The 19,781-nt window shown below is 32.8% G+C and overlaps 1 protein-coding gene across 1 annotated transcript; it reads left to right on the forward strand.

The window, feature by feature from the left end:
• Positions 1-13,941: 13,941 nt before the first annotated feature.
• LOC131661192 (uncharacterized) lies at positions 13,942-19,144 on the forward strand. The gene is made up of 12 exons (XM_058930642.1): positions 13,942-14,170; positions 14,333-14,431; positions 14,541-14,711; positions 15,065-15,130; positions 16,037-16,102; positions 16,230-16,346; positions 17,431-17,606; positions 17,760-17,850; positions 17,946-18,014; positions 18,131-18,222; positions 18,520-18,583; positions 18,676-19,144. The coding sequence occupies exons 1-12, from the start codon at positions 14,102-14,104 to the stop codon at positions 18,778-18,780; spliced, it is 1,185 nt and encodes a 394-aa protein (XP_058786625.1). The 5' UTR covers positions 13,942-14,101; the 3' UTR covers positions 18,781-19,144.
• Positions 19,145-19,781: the final 637 nt, after the last annotated feature.

Consider the following 19,781-nt stretch of genomic DNA (forward strand, 5'->3'; position numbering starts at 1 on the left):
TCACCAGGAGTGTGGTTAATGATAATTATGGGACTCGCCATTGTATTCTGAGATTGGCTGGTGTTATAGCTCCCTAGCCTGAGGCAACTGCTCCTCCGGCTGGGCCCGTACCTTTTGATTAGGAGACTGCTTGCAGGTACATGTGGGATGTGATGGAGGCTCAACATCAGGCCTCCATGGTCCTTCATGATTCTTTGTAGAGATTATATCTTCATCAGTGTGTGATCCTTCACATGTGCCTACCTCCCCCTCTCGTGAGGAGTTCATAGATTATACTAACTGGCCTAGGGACATGCCATTTTTTTAGGAGGAGGATGAGGCCTTTGGTGATGATGGTATTGTGAAGGAGCAGGCGGAGGACACCGACAATGATGATAGCATCTTAGGATGATGATGGGTTTATGTATTTCTCGTTGTTTTATTTGATGTTTAATATTATGTTTTGGATTATGGTTTTATTATTGTTTTGTCCCATCCTTTTTAGCATGAGGTTTTGTGTACTTGTTGAGGCATATTTGTCGTTTGGATATCTTAGCACCATTTTGGTGTTTGTTTAATTAATGCATGTTTAAAGTAATTTTTATTTATAAGTTAGTTTAAATTTTTCTACGTAAGTATTTAAATCAAGTTTGTCCAAATAATCAACTTGAAAGAGCATGTGATTAAGCTTCCTTGTGGAAAAAAAAGTCACAAACAGTTGGGAAGGTGATGATATAATGTGAAAGTTGTACAAGCAAGGTACATATTTACTATTTTCTTTAAGAAACCATGATTTTGATGCTCTTAATTGTACAAATTAAATGTCAAATTTTCCTTGATAAATTAGTTCAATTTTGAATCACTTTAGTACATAAATTAGTAGTGAGGAGACGTTCCATTGTATGTATATAATTGTGCAAGATACCAACAATGCACATTTTAGCTCATTTTAATTATGTTTAATCTTGCGTTTTTATTGAATTGTGTAAAGCATGAAAATGATCAAGGCGTTCTGTTCTTCATTTTGAGTATAACTTCTTAACCAAAAGTGACCTACCCGGTAAGTGTGAGAGTATTTGCTAACCACTTAGAGCCGTTTTGCCAAGATTCACATCGGTTAAAAATTGTTGTTTATACTTATGTAATTCATTTCCAATTTTTGAGTGGATCTTGATGATTTTCTTTATACCTTGAACTGTTTACCATGAAATGGTTGGGATTGATTCCCTTTTTGCCTTAGTTTAGATAGTATTCTAATTATATAATGGGGACATTCAAGTTGGGAAGAAAAGAAACAAATAAAGAGAAAGAATAAAAATTAGGTTGCTCAAGTGGTTGAATAAGAAAAGAAAGGAAAAGAAAAGGAGAAAATGAAGAAAAAAGAACCAAAGCAAAGAGTTTTTTGAATAACAAAACAAGTTTGCCTTGAATTCGAAAATGGTTAACCTCTTGAGTAAGAAAAGATTGAAATTGGTTGGTGAGGTTGTGATGTAATAATTTTGAAAATAAATGAATGCTCTCTTAGGTTTTGACACATTTTTTTCAATGGCCTTGAGAAATGACACTTCCTTGTTAACCAAGCCAAGCTACAACCCTAAAAGTCCTTTGTGATTCATGCCTTTATGCTTTTTAATTCAAGCACTTAGATGATTGCATAATTAATTTTGGATGTTAGTGTCATTGTTGTGTGAGTGCTAGGTTCCTCAATTTTGTTCTCTTATCCTTTGTGATTCATGCCTTTATGCTTTTTAATTCAAGCACTTAGATGATTGCATAATTAATTTTGGATGTTAGTGTCTTTGTTGTGTGAGTGCTAGGTTCCTCAATTTTGTTCTCTTATAAGAGAGGGGAGAATAGATCCCACTAAAAAATGTGTTTGTTTTTAAAATTTGTTTTGAAAGGTGGCTTGCGGAAGCGCTTCGAGATCGACTTGCGTCTATTCTGAATTGCTATTGGTAGAATCAAATATGCGACTAAACCTTTAATAAATGTGAAATACTAAGGATGAGATGTATCTTGAATCAATTGGTTTTGAAATATGGTCGTTTGAACAATTAAACACTCAGGCACCTACTTCCAATGAAATATAATTGAAAAAATTAACTTAGTCAATTTGTCGAACACTTAGTGTGCAAATGTTATTATGCACACTCAATTTCACAAACAGTAGGTATGCAATTGAATGCAAGCAAATATTGTCTAAGTGTTGTTGATTGTGAAATTCAATTTCAATTAACAATTGCAACTCTTTACACAAAAATATTTTTTTCACAACTGGAACCCTTAGAGTTATTAGCAAGTTTTCAATTGTATATTATTGTCAATAGCAAGTAATAGAGAAATAAGAAGAGAGGAACACAAATATTTGTTTAGGAAGTTCACCGTTCTTCCTCGCTACGGCTACGTCTACCCCAAATTCCAAATGGGAATTGAGATAGTTTTTATTTCCTTGTAAATTGTTATTACAAGAGAAGTTAAAGCAACAAACAAACAAACTCAGTTTTGATGTTGATTCTTTATCTTCTCTCCCCTTAATCTTAAGGAAGATCAAGTCGCCTAACAAGGTCGAATTAATCCTCTAGTTACCGTTACTCCCTTGACTGAACCCACCGTTCTTTAAGGCTTTCACTCGGCTGAATTTCAATCGCAAATTTTGTCATCCAAGGACTTCGATTGATCATCCGTCTATGGTTACTCCCTTGACCGAAACCACCCTTCTTCAAGGCTTTCACTCGGTTGAATTTCAATCGCAAATTTTGTCATCCAAGGACTTTGATTGATCATCCGTCTGTGGTTACTTCCTTGACCGAACCCACTGTTGTTCAAGGCTTTCACTCGGCTGAATCGAATCAAAAGCTTCTTGTTAAAAACCCAAAATCAATATGATATTAGAGGACAAAAACCCAATGGTTTTAGTCAATGAAACCCCAAAAATTCTTCACCCAATTAGAATACACAAATCCCTAACTATGGATGTTATCACTCTCAATTTATGATCACTCAACAAGAATTATTATGTGTAATTGATGAATGAACAAGAAGAAGAATGAAGTTGAGAATAATGTTTGTCTTTTTCAAGTTTCAAAGTTGTGTTGACTTAGATGCATGAATCTATTTATATGTGGATGATAAAGGAAGCAAAAACTGGAAAATTCGTGTACAAAACTGCCCAAAATTAAGCAATGCATCGACCTCCAGGGCTGAAGGTGTCGACCTCTACAAGAAAGTGAGGTCTGGAGGTGAGCAACACAGTATGCATCGACCTCTGGCATGCCATGTGTCGACCTATAACATCCTGTGCGTTGACCTGCACCTTCTCTGCGTCGACCTATGCTTGGCAGAGGTGTTTTTCATGAAATTTTCTTTTTCATGCTCAGTGGAGGTCGACCTCCAAGAGCTATACATCGACCTATGGTGTGTATTTTCTCTCAAAACACTATTTTTGACTTATGACACTAATCCACATGCATATGAACAATTTTAGGATGATTGTGGAAGTGTTTTCTTGCATCAACACACCTTAGGCTAATAGGATACCGTCTAATACATTCTACTTCTAAAGACCTAGTTTTGACATCACTCAAAATAGACTTATTGAGATATCCACTTGCAGTGGACCCATTGGATAGAGGAACTCACTGAGATTATTATATCACCTTATTATTATTATTATTATTATTATTCTTTTTCAGGTTGTTTCTTGCAGGTTAAAGACAAGAGTAAGCTTGCTGATGATGTTTCGAAAAATTTCATTATCATGATCTTCCACTGTGAATACTGTGCAATGTGGAAATTATACATAAATCTTCTGTTAGGAGCTTATGTTGTGACAGTGTTACACATGCCTTCTTGATCATACTCCATGTGAAGATCCTATTTGAATAAAATTATTATTACAATTTATCTTCTCTTATGTATCATGCTTCAGTGCTTTAACACCTTCATTAGTACTACAGACAATTGCATGCATTGTCTCTAAACTTGCATACTAAAAAAAGGATATTGTTTTAACTAGAATTGTCACTATTCAGAAAAATAAATAGTAATAAAAATTAGTTTATTTTAATATAGCTTAAAGTTAACGTATGATAAAACCCAATGTAATTAATTCTCATTGAAAAAATGGCAAATAATTAAGCTATAAAATTGAAGTAAAATTACAAAAACATCATAACCACAATGTCAGATGCACACAATATATAGTACAAATGAAATATTGATCCAAACACATTAAATTTCACATTAAAATCAAACACATTAGTATAGTAGAGGTGTAATATTGGGCCAGTTTGTTTCAGCTTTAAAAAAATGGATTTTTTCTTTGTATTTTTGAAAATAGATTTTCTAAAACCGTTTTTCAAAATATTACAAGTTTTTTTATATTCGTTTTTTCTAAAATGAAACACTTAATTTGACATCCTATAACATAAACATACATAATTGAAGACCAAAACTTAGTCAAAATCGTAATTTTTTCAAAAAGTTGTATTTCAAAAATGATTTTTATGAAAATCTATTTGAAATAGCTTCAAAATTAAGTGATTTTTTGAAATTTTGATATCCAAATTTTTTCCCCATAAATAGATGAAATACCTAAAATCACATTTTAAGAATAACTATTCAAACAGATTTTTCATTTGAAGCTTTTATAAAAAGTTTCTTTGTAAAAAAAATTTTCGCAAAATTTGGTAACACTATAAAAATCATTTTAAAAAAAAGCCAAAACAAACGGGCCCATTGATCAAAACACATCAAATTTGCTTAAAGAAAAAGTTGCTTTGAATAAAACACCAGCACATGAATCAATCAATGATTAACCAAAAAGGAGATAAAATATATACGAGGCATACAAAAACTTAAATCATATTTTCACCTAAACACAACCCAAAAGGTAATAAAACCAAAAAGATCATACCTTTAATGTTACTATTCTTAAAAAACGTCTCTTCTTGTTTTTTCTCCTTGTTCTTTTTGGATATCCAAGCTGGAAAAAATCATGAAAACCATAAAATTAGAGAAATATGAAATTGAAAATAGGAAGAAATTAGGTTATAAAATTGCTACCTTGAAAGAAGTTAGGAGAATTCCTAATAGTCCGTGATTCGTTTTGAAAGAGAAATTCAAGGGTATATCGAGCGAGTGCTACTTCTAGATTGGAAACAGAAGGTTACAATGTTGAGGTATTCTTGGTGGTGGTTGGACTCATTGTAAACAAAGGTTACGAGGTTGGGGTTGCATCGTACTCAAAGAAAATGATAGTAATGAGAAGTGAGGGAATGTGAGAAAACAATTACGAGAGAAAGGGGAAAATGAAACTCAGGCACAACATGAAAGAACAGATGTCGTATACGATGTCAAGACACCAGGATGTCAAAATGTAATGTTGAACGCAATGTTAAGACATCGTAACAACTAACAGAAACATAAACAAGTTACAATAATTTGCAGGAAATAAATAACACAAGTCAATTGTTAATCCCGTTCGGTGTAACGTCACTTACATCTGGGAGTATCCAAGCTAGGAAGGAAATCCACTATAATAGTATTAGTTTGAAGTGCTAAACAACCTCTGATTTTACAAACCTCACAACTAATCACTACCCGTGCTATTTCTATCTAAGGCTCTCTTATATATGATACCCTTCTCATTTCCCTTCTACAGACAACATGTGATAAACAACAATGACAATCAAAGACGAGACACACTCCAATAAACAGAAGGAACTATTGCTGAAAAGCTTATAAGGGATTTACAATTACAACTCAACTAACAGTCCAACCCTAGCCTCAAATGATACAAGAGTGGCTCATGATAAACAATGAATATATGAAGCCCTAATAACTGACACTTTTACATATGTGGCTCGTGTTCTTCTTAGGTTTATATACTTCCTTTTTATAGCCAGAGAAATGCTTTGGCTTGGGCTTGGGCTAAAAAACGCAGCAGATCCAATATGAACTTTTGCACAAAATCTCCGGAATCTTCTGCATAAAATCAGGAACAAATTTAAGTTGTTACAAGATATGTTTTGACATTTAATATTGGCAAGCAAATTAAATATGAATCCAATATAATCTCCAAAATTAAATCCTTCTTGGACCGCAAACTACGTGAACAAAATATTCAAAGGATCCTAAGATATCTCACATCAAAAATAAATCTTTCAAGAATAAAAAAAAAAGGCACGTTTTGATGTCGTACCAACATGTTAGGACATCTTGCTGAAATACTTAATTTAACAAAATGCAACCAATAAAACAAAACCTAATAAAGAAAATAGTTACTAAATTATTATTAAATTGAAATTGATTTATGAAAGATGGAAAATAAAATAAATTTATGAGTGAAAGAGAAACTATAAAATAGGTTTGGTTTAAAGTGAGAGGGAAATTGAAAAAATTCAAGATAATCATATTTTTTAATTTGATTTAACTTTTGGAAGAGACAAAAACAATTATAGAAGTGTAGATTTGATGTTGAAATGATTTTGAGGTATTTGATTCTTCTAAAGTATAATTGATTTGTCTCCAGAATTGATTATACTTAAAAGCTAAAATTTGTAATTTTTGAATTTATATATGAATTTTACACCAAAATTTATTGTTCAACTACCTTTAAAATAAATATATTCAATCATAAATCACATCACATTAAACTCACTTTTAACTAAAATCAATTATATCAGAATCAATAGGTCTCTTATACACCACACAAAATTCCAATTTTGCTCTCTGTTTATGTAGATGCACATCCGGAAGCACTCATATTTTGAAAAAATTTGCTTCCTTCCGTAGATGCATCAACGGAAGCCTATAAAACATAGTGAAACTTGAGATTTTCCCAATTAATTGGAAAAATCCCAAGTTCCGTAGATGCATTTACAGAACACTCTATTGGCAAAATCCATCAAATCTTTCCGTAGACGTAACTACGGAAGATTTTTTTTCAAATAATTGAAAATTTGGGATTTTCTCAATTAATTTGTAATTTAATTGGACATTTTTTCAATTAATTAAGAAAATCCTAAATTAATTAAGTTTGATTACATTTACGTAATTGTTAAAACATAATGAAATTTAGGATTTTCCGAATTAATTGGGAAAATCCCAAATTAAGCTACAAATTAATTGGAAAAATCTCAAATTAATTTATCAAATAATTGAAAAAATATCAAATTAATTAAGTTCACGTAACATTCTGATTTTCTCAATTAATTGAGAAAATTTCACGTTTTACTGTGTTTAAAGGGGTTCCGTAGATGCATCTACGGAAGAAACTAATTTTTTTTAAAAAAGGTGCTTCCAGAGATGCATCTATGGAAACACGGGGATAGTTTTGTCAATTCGATGGTGCGTGAGAGATGTATGAGATATGTTGAGAAAATATATATATATATATAAATTAAACTAGTTATAAAAGATATCTTCCTAAACATTAAGCAAAGAAAGGACAAATGCTTCCTCTCTTAAGAAGATAGATGCATAGTCTAAACATTGTGAGAATGCATTGTGCATATTAGTCATGTGAAATGAGATCAAAGAAGTCCCGTGAGTTTACCATCCCTATGTTTTGTGTCACTATGCATATGACTTCTATGTCCTATCCCATCTCCATCCCCTTGGGTTTTATCCTGCAACCAAACACAATAAGACACTCAACTTAATTCTTTATACTCTCATCAACTTTGTTCACTCTGCAATAGAAGCTTAGCAAATATACAGTATACAATTTCCTAATTATTTTCGTATTTCACGCCTCAATTATTGTAAACTAATTAATATCACATGTGTGTGATTATGTTATGCGACAACTAAAGTCGATGCTACGAAGAAGTTAAGCATGTGCAGTAGGATTAGGACCACATGAAATTAATAAAAGAATGAATAAAAAAGAGTAGAACGTGGAAGAACATTGAAGTAGTAAATGTGTAATGCAAGAGAAATGGATTAAAGAAATGGTAGTAAGTACTAGGGTTTGGAGGAAGAATTAAATGCGTTATTGAAGAATGTCAAAGGAAGAGAAATGGCTATGAAAGGTCCAAGAAGTAGACGACAAAACTGTGGCAGTGTTTGGTCCCAGTGAACGAATAGCGACTCCCAAAATCATAGTGGTCGACTAGAGAATCTCACACAGCTTTGGAGTTTGTGTTTTGGTCAATCCTTCCACTTATAGTCGTGGCCTTTACAGCAATGCAATGCAATTTCTCCTCAATCTTTTGCTGCTTAGGAATCTACCCGTCTTTATACAATGATGTTGAAAAGATAATCAGGGTACCTAGCTCGAAGTGTCTTACAGCGGATTCAAACAAACAAATTTAAAATTTTGTGAATTCAAACAAAAACAAAATTTGAAGTAGTAGATAACTAAAATATATATATTTATAGTTTAACAAATCAAATGAATTAAAAAACAAAATAAAACTAAAAATATTTTAAACCGTAACCTTGGGAAATATTGTTTTATTGTTTCTATTTCTTATTGGGTCATATAATAAAGAGGGAATATTGTTTTATTGTTTCTATTTCTCATCAAAAAATTAGTGGATATGTTGATAGCAGTTCATATCACTTTCAATAAATAGACTTATCATCAGTTTAGTGTTCAAGTCGTATCACTTTCTGAATTTGTAACTTCTTTCAACTATTTTGGGTAAAGAAATGCATTTGTATTCAGAAATAAAAATATGTCTACTTGTTCTAGTATTTTTTTTTTTAAAAAAAACTTTGAAAGAGTGTTTTTCCTTCAGACTAAAAGCTATAAAGTTTGCACTTAGTAAATGCCCTAAAAATATTATTTTTTAATATAGTTTAGTTCGGGTTGGCCAAATAATTAATAAGACCAATACCAAATCTAAAAAGAATGTGTCAATTATTGACAAACATGTGAAATCTTATTCTTCAACATCACTCAAGAGCGGGTCTCACTACCATTTTAGCCGTCGATCTACAATTAATGGTCGTCTGCACTCCACTCGGGATAAATCTGGAACAATTCTAATTGTCTCTTATATAAAAGTGTGACCTTGAGTCCTGTTCAAATATTCTTTCACTCTCACTTGCAACGGTCTCGCCTCTCTCAAATATTGACTTGAGTATCAAAGTGCCACTATTTTACAACTAAACTTTTATAATCACCAAAGAACCATAATTGTTGCACTGTAATTGTTTCTATGGTGGTCGTCATCAGCCTTTCATATACTTTATGCTTGAATACACAATAATGACCCTGTTTGTGGAAATTGTCTTTTGATTCACTCGAATTCTTCATCAATTTTGTCAAATCTATGTTGTTGCACCACTACAATTGTTTTTTGTTACACTTGCGACAATTGTAATTCTTTCGTAACTACTTTTATATCTTTTTCACTGATGATCAGTTTCAAACCAGTTCGTACTCGCAACACAACTCATGATCTTCGATCATCTGTTTAGATTTTTCAAGATAATACTCAACCAATTATTTTTATCGTTAATGAAGATCAATGGGTTTCATCTATGATTCCTTAAGCGCCAGTTCAAGAAACTCATCCAAATCTTCCCCTACAGGCTTAAATTCCTCCACCTCATGATTCAATCCTTTCACTACAACCTAACCTTTCTCATCTCCAACCTCATGATTTAGTTCCCCCATTGTTTCTTCTTCTCCAAAATCTTCGTGATTTGTAAGGTGCTCCATACGCTAATGATAATTTATTGAACATTTTCATACTTAAGCAACAATTAAACACGAGGTTTTGTAACACATTTAGAGGTTTTGCAATGAAATAGACGTTTCAAACTAAGATTGCAACATAGTTAGAGATTTTGCAGCGCTGTCACTCCGGAGCCATTATGGGATGCTCCAATCGATGACGATTTGAGATCATCAAGAGCTCAAGTGTTGCCAAATTGGCATCATCCTCTCCACCGTAACAAAAACTGGTTTCTTCGTGACTTTTATGGTGGAGGTAATAGTCATACACTACTTGAATGTATTCATCCAATGAGGCTTCATCCTCCCCATCAACCGCATCAAAGACCTGACCATCACCCCGTGAATTCGTTTGTCATCCATCATTGTCGAAAATTGTTCAAAATGAGAATTAATGGATGTGTCATTTCCAAGTATTTGGAGAAACTCCTTAAGCTGGAAAGTTATAATGCCACCACAGACCTTGATAAGCATGTGTTAGCTGAAGCTTTTGATACTATGTTATCTTAATAAAGAAGAAAAAATATCTCTTGAGATGTGACAAGCTTTCGACAAGAAAGCATGTTTGCTAAATCCAGTCGAAGTCACCCTTACGTAAGAGGGAAACATTGGGTGAAGACTTAGAAATATTTTCTAAGTTTTATATTTGTTCGACGAAGTAGGTGTGACATTCGATGGGAGTTTTGAATTTAAATGAGGAATAACTGATTTTTATCCTTATCCAATTTTAACAAAAGACGCGTGGAGCTTTAGGGCGAAAGGAAGACATACCGAGGGAAACGTGTCATGTTATGAACGAAAGGCCGTTGAAAACAGTTATTTAGATTTAGTATATATAAGAGACGTAGTGTTAGGATTCAGCGTGTTCATCCATTTCTACAAAATCTCACATAAACTCAAAGTATATGCGTTATTGAGAAAAGAGTTCCTTGAAAAATGTATGTGTAAACACCATATTTTACTCAGTTTATAATTCATTATTCCAGAATTTACTTATAGAATTTTACTTTCAATTGCCTTTATCGTACTTTCTTTACAAGTTTCATGAGATTACTTTAAAGATTCACTTAGATTAAAACAAAAATTATTATAAGATTATGAATGATGTCAAAGTGTTCTTCATTTTAAAGAACAAAGTTTAAAGTAAAAAGCACATGTCCTAGGATCAATCTAGTCGATCATGTGAGTAACTTAAAAACATTTGTTTTGAAAGACAAGCACTTGTTTACAAATTTTCACGGTAAACAAATTGGCATGTCGATTGGAACTTGTGCTTCAATTCAAAATATTTGTTCTTGTGAAAAGTTTAGAAAAGTTCTTCATTATTTTCTTGTATTAGACTCCGTTGCATGAGACTTAGAAGTGGTAAATTAGCCACAAACAACGAGAAAATACCTAAAAGAAAATACATTAAGAAAATGGCAAATCAAAACCAGCCAAGTAATCAAAATTCGCCTAACAATAATGAAGTACCACCTCGGTCTCTTCGACAGGGGGAACTACGGTTTCAACGCCTACTTCAAGTGTTATTCCGTCTTCAACAAATTCGACTCCAATGCAGTCGAACGCTCAAACTGGCCCTATTTTGACTTATATAGGACCATAAGGTCCAACAGTGACCCCTCCACCAATGGGGAATGTTTCCCAAAGGCCTTGAGGGCCTCCTATTTTACTTTGCCTTTGAATGGTCGCGAACAACCTTATGGCATGCCAACGTCATTTATGACAGATTTGCATAATTTCACTTCGACTTATTCAAAACCTATAATGAATGTAACTTTGCCGTTATAAGGTTATGGGTCTGCTGTTAATAATTTGGGTCGAATTAGCCAAACTTGAATCGGTATCATCTCGTTTCAACTTTAGGATATGATTTGTGTACTTGTTACTGCTTTTGTATCTTAGATTCACAGATGCATTTCTTCCATCTAAACCATTATCAGACCTCCTGATTACAACTTCAAACCAATTTTGTAGCCTCTATGTGAATCCATTGAAGCATATGATCACGAACAAAAAATTCTTATTCAAATCTAAATTGTTTGTCAACATCTAACTTGACATAAACTAATTTGGCATATGTAGACACAATAGATTTGAGGACAACATAAGAGTGCACCATATTTAAGACCAATCGTAATAGAAAGTATTCAAAAACTGGCCAAATTCAACTCTAAACTAATTCGAAAATACAATTTTGAATGACAATCATCACAAATCTGAAAATGTGTTTCCAGACGCAACATTCATATTTTCAGACTGTAAACTAGATTAATGTAAGTAATGAGGAAGAAAATTCATGTACATTACCTTAAATTACATTTTCTTTTGTTCATTTTAATGTGAAAAAACACCCAAATGTTATTTTGATGTAGAAAAGTATTTTGAGTGTAGAAGTAGGTTTTGGTAGGGTTTAAAGAAGAAATGGTGTTTTTGATCATGAGTGAATCAAACATGCAATGTGGTGTTTTATTTAATTTTTTTGCTTGACATTTCCGAGAATGCACTTTAGGAATGGTAATTAAATTGAAAAATACATGCAAGGTGGTAATTTTTCAATTTTCCACTTGACAAATTCAAAACTACACTTCCGTATTTGTTACTGAGTTGTTAAATAAACAAAATCAATGAATGGGTTTGTCCGAAGACACAATTTCGAATTAATTTTTAGTAAAATAGGGGTGTGTCTCCCTTAGGTGTTTTTCCACCACGTAGTAGGGTGGGAGCAGTAAGAGGATTTAACCTGCCACTTCAAAAATTAAACCTGGCATCCCCCTGATGTGAGTGCTATTACTTTGATGCCCTTACAATTTTTTTTGATTTTTTTTTTGCGTTTACCAGAAATTTCAAGAGAAATAACAGATTTTGTTTTCGAAATTTTCGAAAAAAATTATCGGAATTTTCAAAATATTCGGCAGTTCATTTTCAACAATTTTTTTACATTGGTGACAATTTTGAAATTTCTGGTAAATTACAACACTTTTCAAAATTTACCAGAAATTTCGAAATTTCCGGTAGTACAATATTTTTTTTTGAAAAAATTCATACCGAAAATTTGGTATGTTACCGAAAATTTTATATAATTTATTGAAAATTTCGTTCTTCTCACCCGCAAATAGGGATGACAATGGGTAGGGTTTGGGCAGGGTACTATATAATACTCGTCCCCATACTCGTGGTTTGAAAAAAATCTTTGTACCCAAATCCATACCCACATAGGCACCAATATTGATACCCGTACTCGTGCCATATGGGTTCCTCAATATCCGTACCCGTTTACACCCGTTTGTTGTAAAATAAAATCGATTAATTATTAAAAAATCATATAATTTTAAGTTTTTTAACAATATTAATTTTTTTTATGGATGTTATTGTTGAGTTAGGAAATAAATAAACACTTTTATTAAAATGTATAATAGTTTAATAGCGATATATTTTTTAAAAATTCATAAACATACATTTTTATATAATAATATAAATGACATCATATAAATATGTAGTGCATATATGAGACAGAGTGGGTGGTAAGATACCTCTGCCCGCACCCATACCTGTTTATTTTAGTGGATAATTATCCGGACCTGTACTCGTATCCATTTTGCGGGTTTTTACCCTACCTGTTGTGGGCATTTTTTGCGGGTACCCATAGGGTATGGATTAAATTGCCATCTTTACTCCCAAATTTATTCATGGACAACTTGAGAATTAAACAAAAATGGGGGTGCCAAGTTAAATCCTCGAGAAGTAACCCCTTTATTTTTGGTTGAAAACATTTCGACCCAAAATATTGGAGAAACTAACTTGTCACCCCCAAAGAGTATGAAAAGACCAAAATAATCTTGTTCAAAGTTTTTACCAAAAAATTAAAATCTCCTGAGCGATACTGGAAATTTCAAGCACAAACTGAATTTTTTTTTTAAAAAGTGAGATTTTTACAGAAAATTTTGGATTTTACCAAAATTTTTGAAATTTCCAATAGATTTTACTAAAAATTTCAAAATTTAAAGAATTTTACCACAAATTTTGAAATTTCCATAACTTATCAGAAATTTTATATATACCAGAAATTTTCATAGTACCAAAATTCCGTTTGAAAAAAATTGTTTCTATTCACCAAAGATATTTATGAAATAATGAAAAATGGAGGGTGCCATGTATAATCTGGGAGTGGCAAGTAAATTTCTCAAAATATTGGTTAACGGGCCTTCAAATATATCGGAAAGGCCCAATCTCGAAATCCAGTGGAAGATACGAAACCATTTCTCATTTCTCAATTGAAACAAACAGTAACCAAGAACAAGACAATCCCCAAGAGAAATCAGTCACAAACTCAAACCTAAAACCCTACAAAGCGTGCAGGCACAATTTTGCTGATAGAGAGAATTCGAAGTTCAAAGCTGATTACTAATCATCATTCACCACTCCTCAGAAATGGCGTCCGTAGATTCCAGAAAGAAATCACTTGTTCAGGCTCTCTCCAAGCACTTTTCATTGAATCCTGTAAGTGCATGCTATGTCCCCATTTGACATACCTTATGCAATTTTCAATTTCAACCTGACTCAAGAAATATTGATAGATAGTAAAATATTAGATTGGTTCTTTCAACTTGAATGTGATACATATGTTTCATGTAAATTCCCTGACTCTATCATTGCTTGCAGACTGTTATTCCAGCTGGTAGTTTAGACGGTGATATTAAGTCTCTTTACTTAAGCATCGCCGCCGCGGCATCTGGACACGAGGTCAATCATTCTGATGAGGTAACTGTATCTAATGCAAATTTCGGAATGTATGCTCCATAGAATCTATTTTTTTTTTTTTTGCACTTTATCTGTTAATAATTCCGAGGGGTATATTCTTCATTTTTAGGTGTTGAAGTGGGTGGCATTTGTAGAGTCATTTCCTGTGGCTCTTGATGAATCCTTTGAGAATCTCAAGAGATTAAATGATGAGCTTTCTGGAAAGTCCGTGCTCCTTGGCAATGGATTGAAACCCTCTGAAGCTGATGTTATAGTGTTTTCAGTTGTTCATCCTTCCCTGGTATGCAAATTTTCATATTCACCGTACTTACTGTGATTTTAGAAGAGATAACTACTTCATATTGCCCTTGAACTAAAATAGTAATGACACGTGTGTTTTGTTTTGTTTTGTTTTTAATGACAATCTATGTTTTGTTTTGCTTTCAACATCGATTAGACTTTTGATTTGTGTTGGGGTACTTATAGTTATATCATGTGATTGTGTTAGATTGATGTTATTTTTATTTTCCTTTGTAATAAACAGAAGGCGCTGGTATAATTTTAAGAATAAAACAAAATACATTTAATTGGTTTTATTAAACAATGATTAAACTTTTAAGCTTTAACAGGATGTCTTTGGTTGCTTATTGCCAGATCAGCCTTCCAGATACAAACAAGGAAAAGTTGCCACATGTGTTCAGATGGATTGACTACATCCAGGTATTGCTAGTTTGCTTCTGCTTAAGTATGCTTCAGTGTTGTAAATTAACGGCTATAGCGCTCTAATGTAGTATAATTTGACCAAACCGCGATTGTGCTGTAACTTTGTGAAATTTGAACAAACTGCTATTTTCTGCAAACCTCAATTGACAACACTGCTATGCTTATATGCTCACAACTGTTTTTTTTTGGCTTTAAAGATTGCATTGCATTGTCACTAAGTGATACTGTACACGATATTTCTGGGGATTAGTGCAATGTCCTTTGTAATTTTTTGGCTTCTTGATAAACTGAATTGTAGTAAATGTATTGGTTGCTGTTGGCTTACAAGTGTTTTATTTCCGTGTTTCATTCCTACAACAAATGGCACAGATCTAATGCTATCAATCTCTTTTACATAGTACATAAAGTAAACCACTGGCCCTGGATACTTGATAATGAGAATTGGGTGATACCTTATTTGATGGGAAATGGTGGGAAATTAAGTTTCTACAGTTTGAATATTATTCATTGAACTTATTTAGTTCCACATGGATGCGTGAACCTAAGTTCATTTAAATGTTTTTGGGTGGGAAATTATGATGTTTTTATGGGGCAAGATAATCCTACGGGAAATTAAGTGTTTGCATTTCCAAAAGTTATAGTCATATAGGACCTCAAGAAGTGAGTGCATCACTATGTTTTTATTAGTATGCGCATCACTAAGTTGACTAAATATTCAAGAAGTGTTTTAACACGTTTAATGTTTATATAATACCCTTGGCGTTAGTACACACTTGTTTAGCTATGTTCAATATGCATTAACAAATACATTTATTCAGTTTTGCTCTCACCTTTGTAGTAAAACCATTTGTTAATTGTTCAAAGTTCTGACTTTCTTACTGTTATTCTTTATTGTTTATTCAGCACAAACAGGAATTTGCAAGCTTATTTGAGGAAATAGTGTTGCAGAAGCCCGAATTTGAGCCTCCGGTGAGAAATAATTCCTTCATTACTTCTGTCTTTAGAATTACTATTATGCACTTCTAAACATCATTATGGAGATTTGCCAAGTTTAATCGGCACCGAATTTTTCATTTTCTTATTATCTTTTTTCTAGGTGACTAAATCTGTTAGTGCCGTGGAAACTGATTTAAAATCAAACAAGACTGAGCAAAGCATAAAGAGTGCTAGCAAGCCAGAAACAGACATAAGCAAGGATAAAAACAAAGCCGAGGTAAGTCAATTTTTCAGGAACTGGTTTTTGAATCTATTAATGAAGTGCTTTTATTTTACTGTATTGTATGATAACCTATATAATGACATCTTACAGTATGCTAGTTTGACCTTTGACAATGTTATAAAGCCTTTCTTGGAGAAAAATTATAGCTTAGTAATTGTTGCACTGGCTGGGTAGATATTATTGCATGTTCATCTATCCTGATCCTTATGTAATAATGCCACAATACTTCAATTTTTTTAAAAGCTAAATATTGATCTTGGTACTATAAATCTCACGACATGGTAAGTAAGATTATATTCATTATAGATCTATTTTGGGCATGCTTACCTTGAAATATTCTAAATTATATTCAACAGTGATTAAGAAATTCAATTGAGTGCAATTACTTTTTTAGATTTCCTGCATAGCATAGGTAAAATTACTAAATTATCCTTTTTATACTGAGTTGATAAGTCATTAAACTACCTGCATTAATTGTTTTTGATTGAAATGGATGGTGTATTGAGAATATTAAATGAATGATATATTAGGAGTATTAGCCTTAAAAAATGAATGATATATTAGGAGTATTAGCCTTAAAAAATTCAAAAATAGTGGATTTTTGCTTATAATAGTGATCAAGATTTAAAGCATTTTTATTTGCTTATAATAGTAACCTATATACCTATGCCGATTTCACGAACTAATCAGTGACATTCTAATCACACAAAACTCCATATGTGTTCCAACTATCTCCTTCAAATTTGAAAATTGATCATCATACTTAAATTTGACAAACATAATGCCATAGTGAGAATATAAGAATAGTAAAATGATCTGAATTCTGAATACTACTTTAGCTACGGGCTAATGGTTCTTGACATAGAAGACTGAGAATGCTGATAAATATTAGTAACATTTTATTCATAGTATGAATTTCTCTGGCAGTTGTTACTTATGTGGATAATCAGTTTTATGTTGCTAGAAAAGATTGAGTGTTACAACTGACGATTTCTCCTATTTTTTGTACCTTACTAATTGCATCTCAGTACAGTTGTTTCACCATGGCTTTACAATTCAATTCTTTTATTTTTGTAAGGTTAACGGAAAGCCCACTGGAGACACTGAACCTGCTAAAGCCAAAGCCAAAGCTAAAGCCGCAAAACCTGCTGTCAAAGAGGTAGTTGCTGAGAAAGAGAATGAGCTTAGTGTCAGTTTGCTTAATATTCAAGTTGGATTAATTCGAAAAGCATGGAAGCATCCATCAGCAGATAGGTATGTTACTAGTATGTTGGCAAACCTACCAAAGAATCTTATAATTAAACAGAATGTTAAATTTTCGGCCTTCGAGTTGATGCTTCAGTATTTTGATATGTTTGACATCTGTTTAGATGAAAATTGATAGATCTATAAAATTAAATAATGCAGTTTGCTAGTTGAGGAGATAGATGTTGGCGACGCCAAATTGCGGCAGGTTGTAAGTGGTTTGGCAAAGTATTGCAATCCTGATGAGTTAACGGTAATGTAGTTACCTAACCAAGTGTGGTGATTGCCTGTATTCGTTTTGAATTGTAATTAACTCTTGTTGTCCTACTGTTTGATGTCATTGCACAGAACCGCCGAGTTGCACTTATTACAAATGTCAAACCTGGAAAACTACGGGATGTGGTGTCTGAAGGACTGGTATTTACTTTATCTTGTTGTGCCGTTACTTGTTACATAGTTTCATTGTTTTCCGTCTGTATTGTGATGGCCATTTAGTCCAAAGGGCTGTTTATGTAATTGGCTTCTCTTTCCAGGTCTTATGTGCTTCAAATGAAGGTTCCACCATTGTAGAGCCCTTGCTCCCTCCCGAAGGAGCTAAAATTGGGGAGCGTGTTTCTTTTGCCGGGTATGCTTCTTAAAATCTTTTAGACCAAGCAGTCAGATGCATATTTTTTATTCACATGACATGTTTAATTCTCTAATAAAAGCATTAAAGTGAATATCACTATTTCATCTAAGTTAGCTAGAGTTAGGTGTATATGAACGGAAGTCTACGGATAAACCCCTTAAAACCTGCAGCTCACGCGGGCTTTGGTGACCAAACCCTTGAAACCTGAAGCTCGCGTGGGCTTTGAAGCAAATATTTTTGCTCCATTTAAATTTTAATAATATTTTGCTATTATTCTTGTAATTCATCATTCAGGATTGAAGGAAAGCCAGAAGATGTACTAAACCCGAAAAAGAAACAACTGGAGAAGATTACACCGGTATGTATATTCTTTGCACAAGACTATTGCTTCTTGTAGTTATGATGATGTTCAGTAAAAGCTCATGCATATATCCTATTTTCCCCATGCAGCATCTTTTCACTGATGATAGTGGCGTGGCCACATTCAAGGGTATACCATTTATGACTTCTGGCGGACCATGCACATCATCCATTTCCAGAGCAACTATAAAGTGATCAAGAGATGTCCCATTCATTGTTGTTGACCACTCAGATTGTTAGTACATGGATTATTTAATGTTTTGAACTACGTGAATTTAAACGTAGTAATAACATTTACTAGTATGTTGCTGTTGTTTTAAGATGCTCTTAAATTCTACAAATATGATCTGGAATCCAATGTCTTGGGAAAACTTCAGACACTAAAAATAGGCTTAAATGCATTTTGATCCTCTATTAAATTAACCATATAGTAAAACCATATAGTTATTTATAAATTCCGGATCCAGAAGAGATTGTAGTAAAACCAACCAATTGTTTGATTGCATGTGCAAAGTGATGTTATGATAACTGATTCAATCCATTTGAAAGTTCTCATCGACCTATTTACAATTTTTTGTTTCTTCTTTGATTTCTTCATTCAACACTCCCTCAGTTTTATCATTACCAGTGATAGAATCACTTGAATAATCACCTTTTTCATGAGTCAATTTTTACAAGTAGGAAATTCCTTTTTTCATGAATCTGCTGATTATGTTGTTATTTTAAGGCCAGGGTTTGATTCCCGTTAGGCCCAAAAAAATTCTTTTGAAAATTTTGATTTTCTATTTTTTTAATAAATATAATAATTTTGATTTCATGTCACCGAGAATGAAAACTCCTGGTTGTGGCTGACATAGGCGTTTGAGTCATGTATACTTGATTAAACGAATTTTTCTAAAAATTATTTCTTTAGGAAGTGATTATGGCGGTGAATTTGTTAACCATCATTTTAAAAAACTTTTGCAACAAAAATGGGATAGACCATAACTTTTCATGTTCGTGCACTCACAATATAATGGTGTTGTAGAATGTAAAAATTATGTTTAAGAGTTAGCTTGGACAATGATAAGTCAAATGAGTATGTCTAAATACTTTTAGGTGGATGCTGTTAACACTCTATGTCACATCTTAAACATGGTGGTCATCATACCAATCCTAGAAAATACCTCATGAATTACATAATGGTAAAAAATTAA

This window comes from Vicia villosa, linkage group LG3 (assembly GCF_029867415.1).
Source record: "Vicia villosa cultivar HV-30 ecotype Madison, WI linkage group LG3, Vvil1.0, whole genome shotgun sequence".
Lineage (NCBI taxonomy): Eukaryota > Viridiplantae > Streptophyta > Magnoliopsida > Fabales > Fabaceae > Vicia > Vicia villosa.

What these genes read in the sequence shown, in the direction of transcription:
- LOC131661192 (XM_058930642.1), top strand. Translation starts at nt 14,102, where the DNA reads ATGGCGTCCGTAGATTCCAGAAAGAAATCACTTGTTCAGGCTCTCTCC. An exon ending in AGCACTTTTCATTGAATCCT is followed by an intron (nt 14,171 to 14,332) that starts GTAAGTGCATGC and finishes CATTGCTTGCAG; the next exon opens with ACTGTTATTCCAGCTGGTAG. An exon ending in AGGATAAAAACAAAGCCGAG is followed by an intron (nt 16,347 to 17,430) that starts GTAAGTCAATTT and finishes TATTTTTGTAAG; the next exon opens with GTTAACGGAAAGCCCACTGG.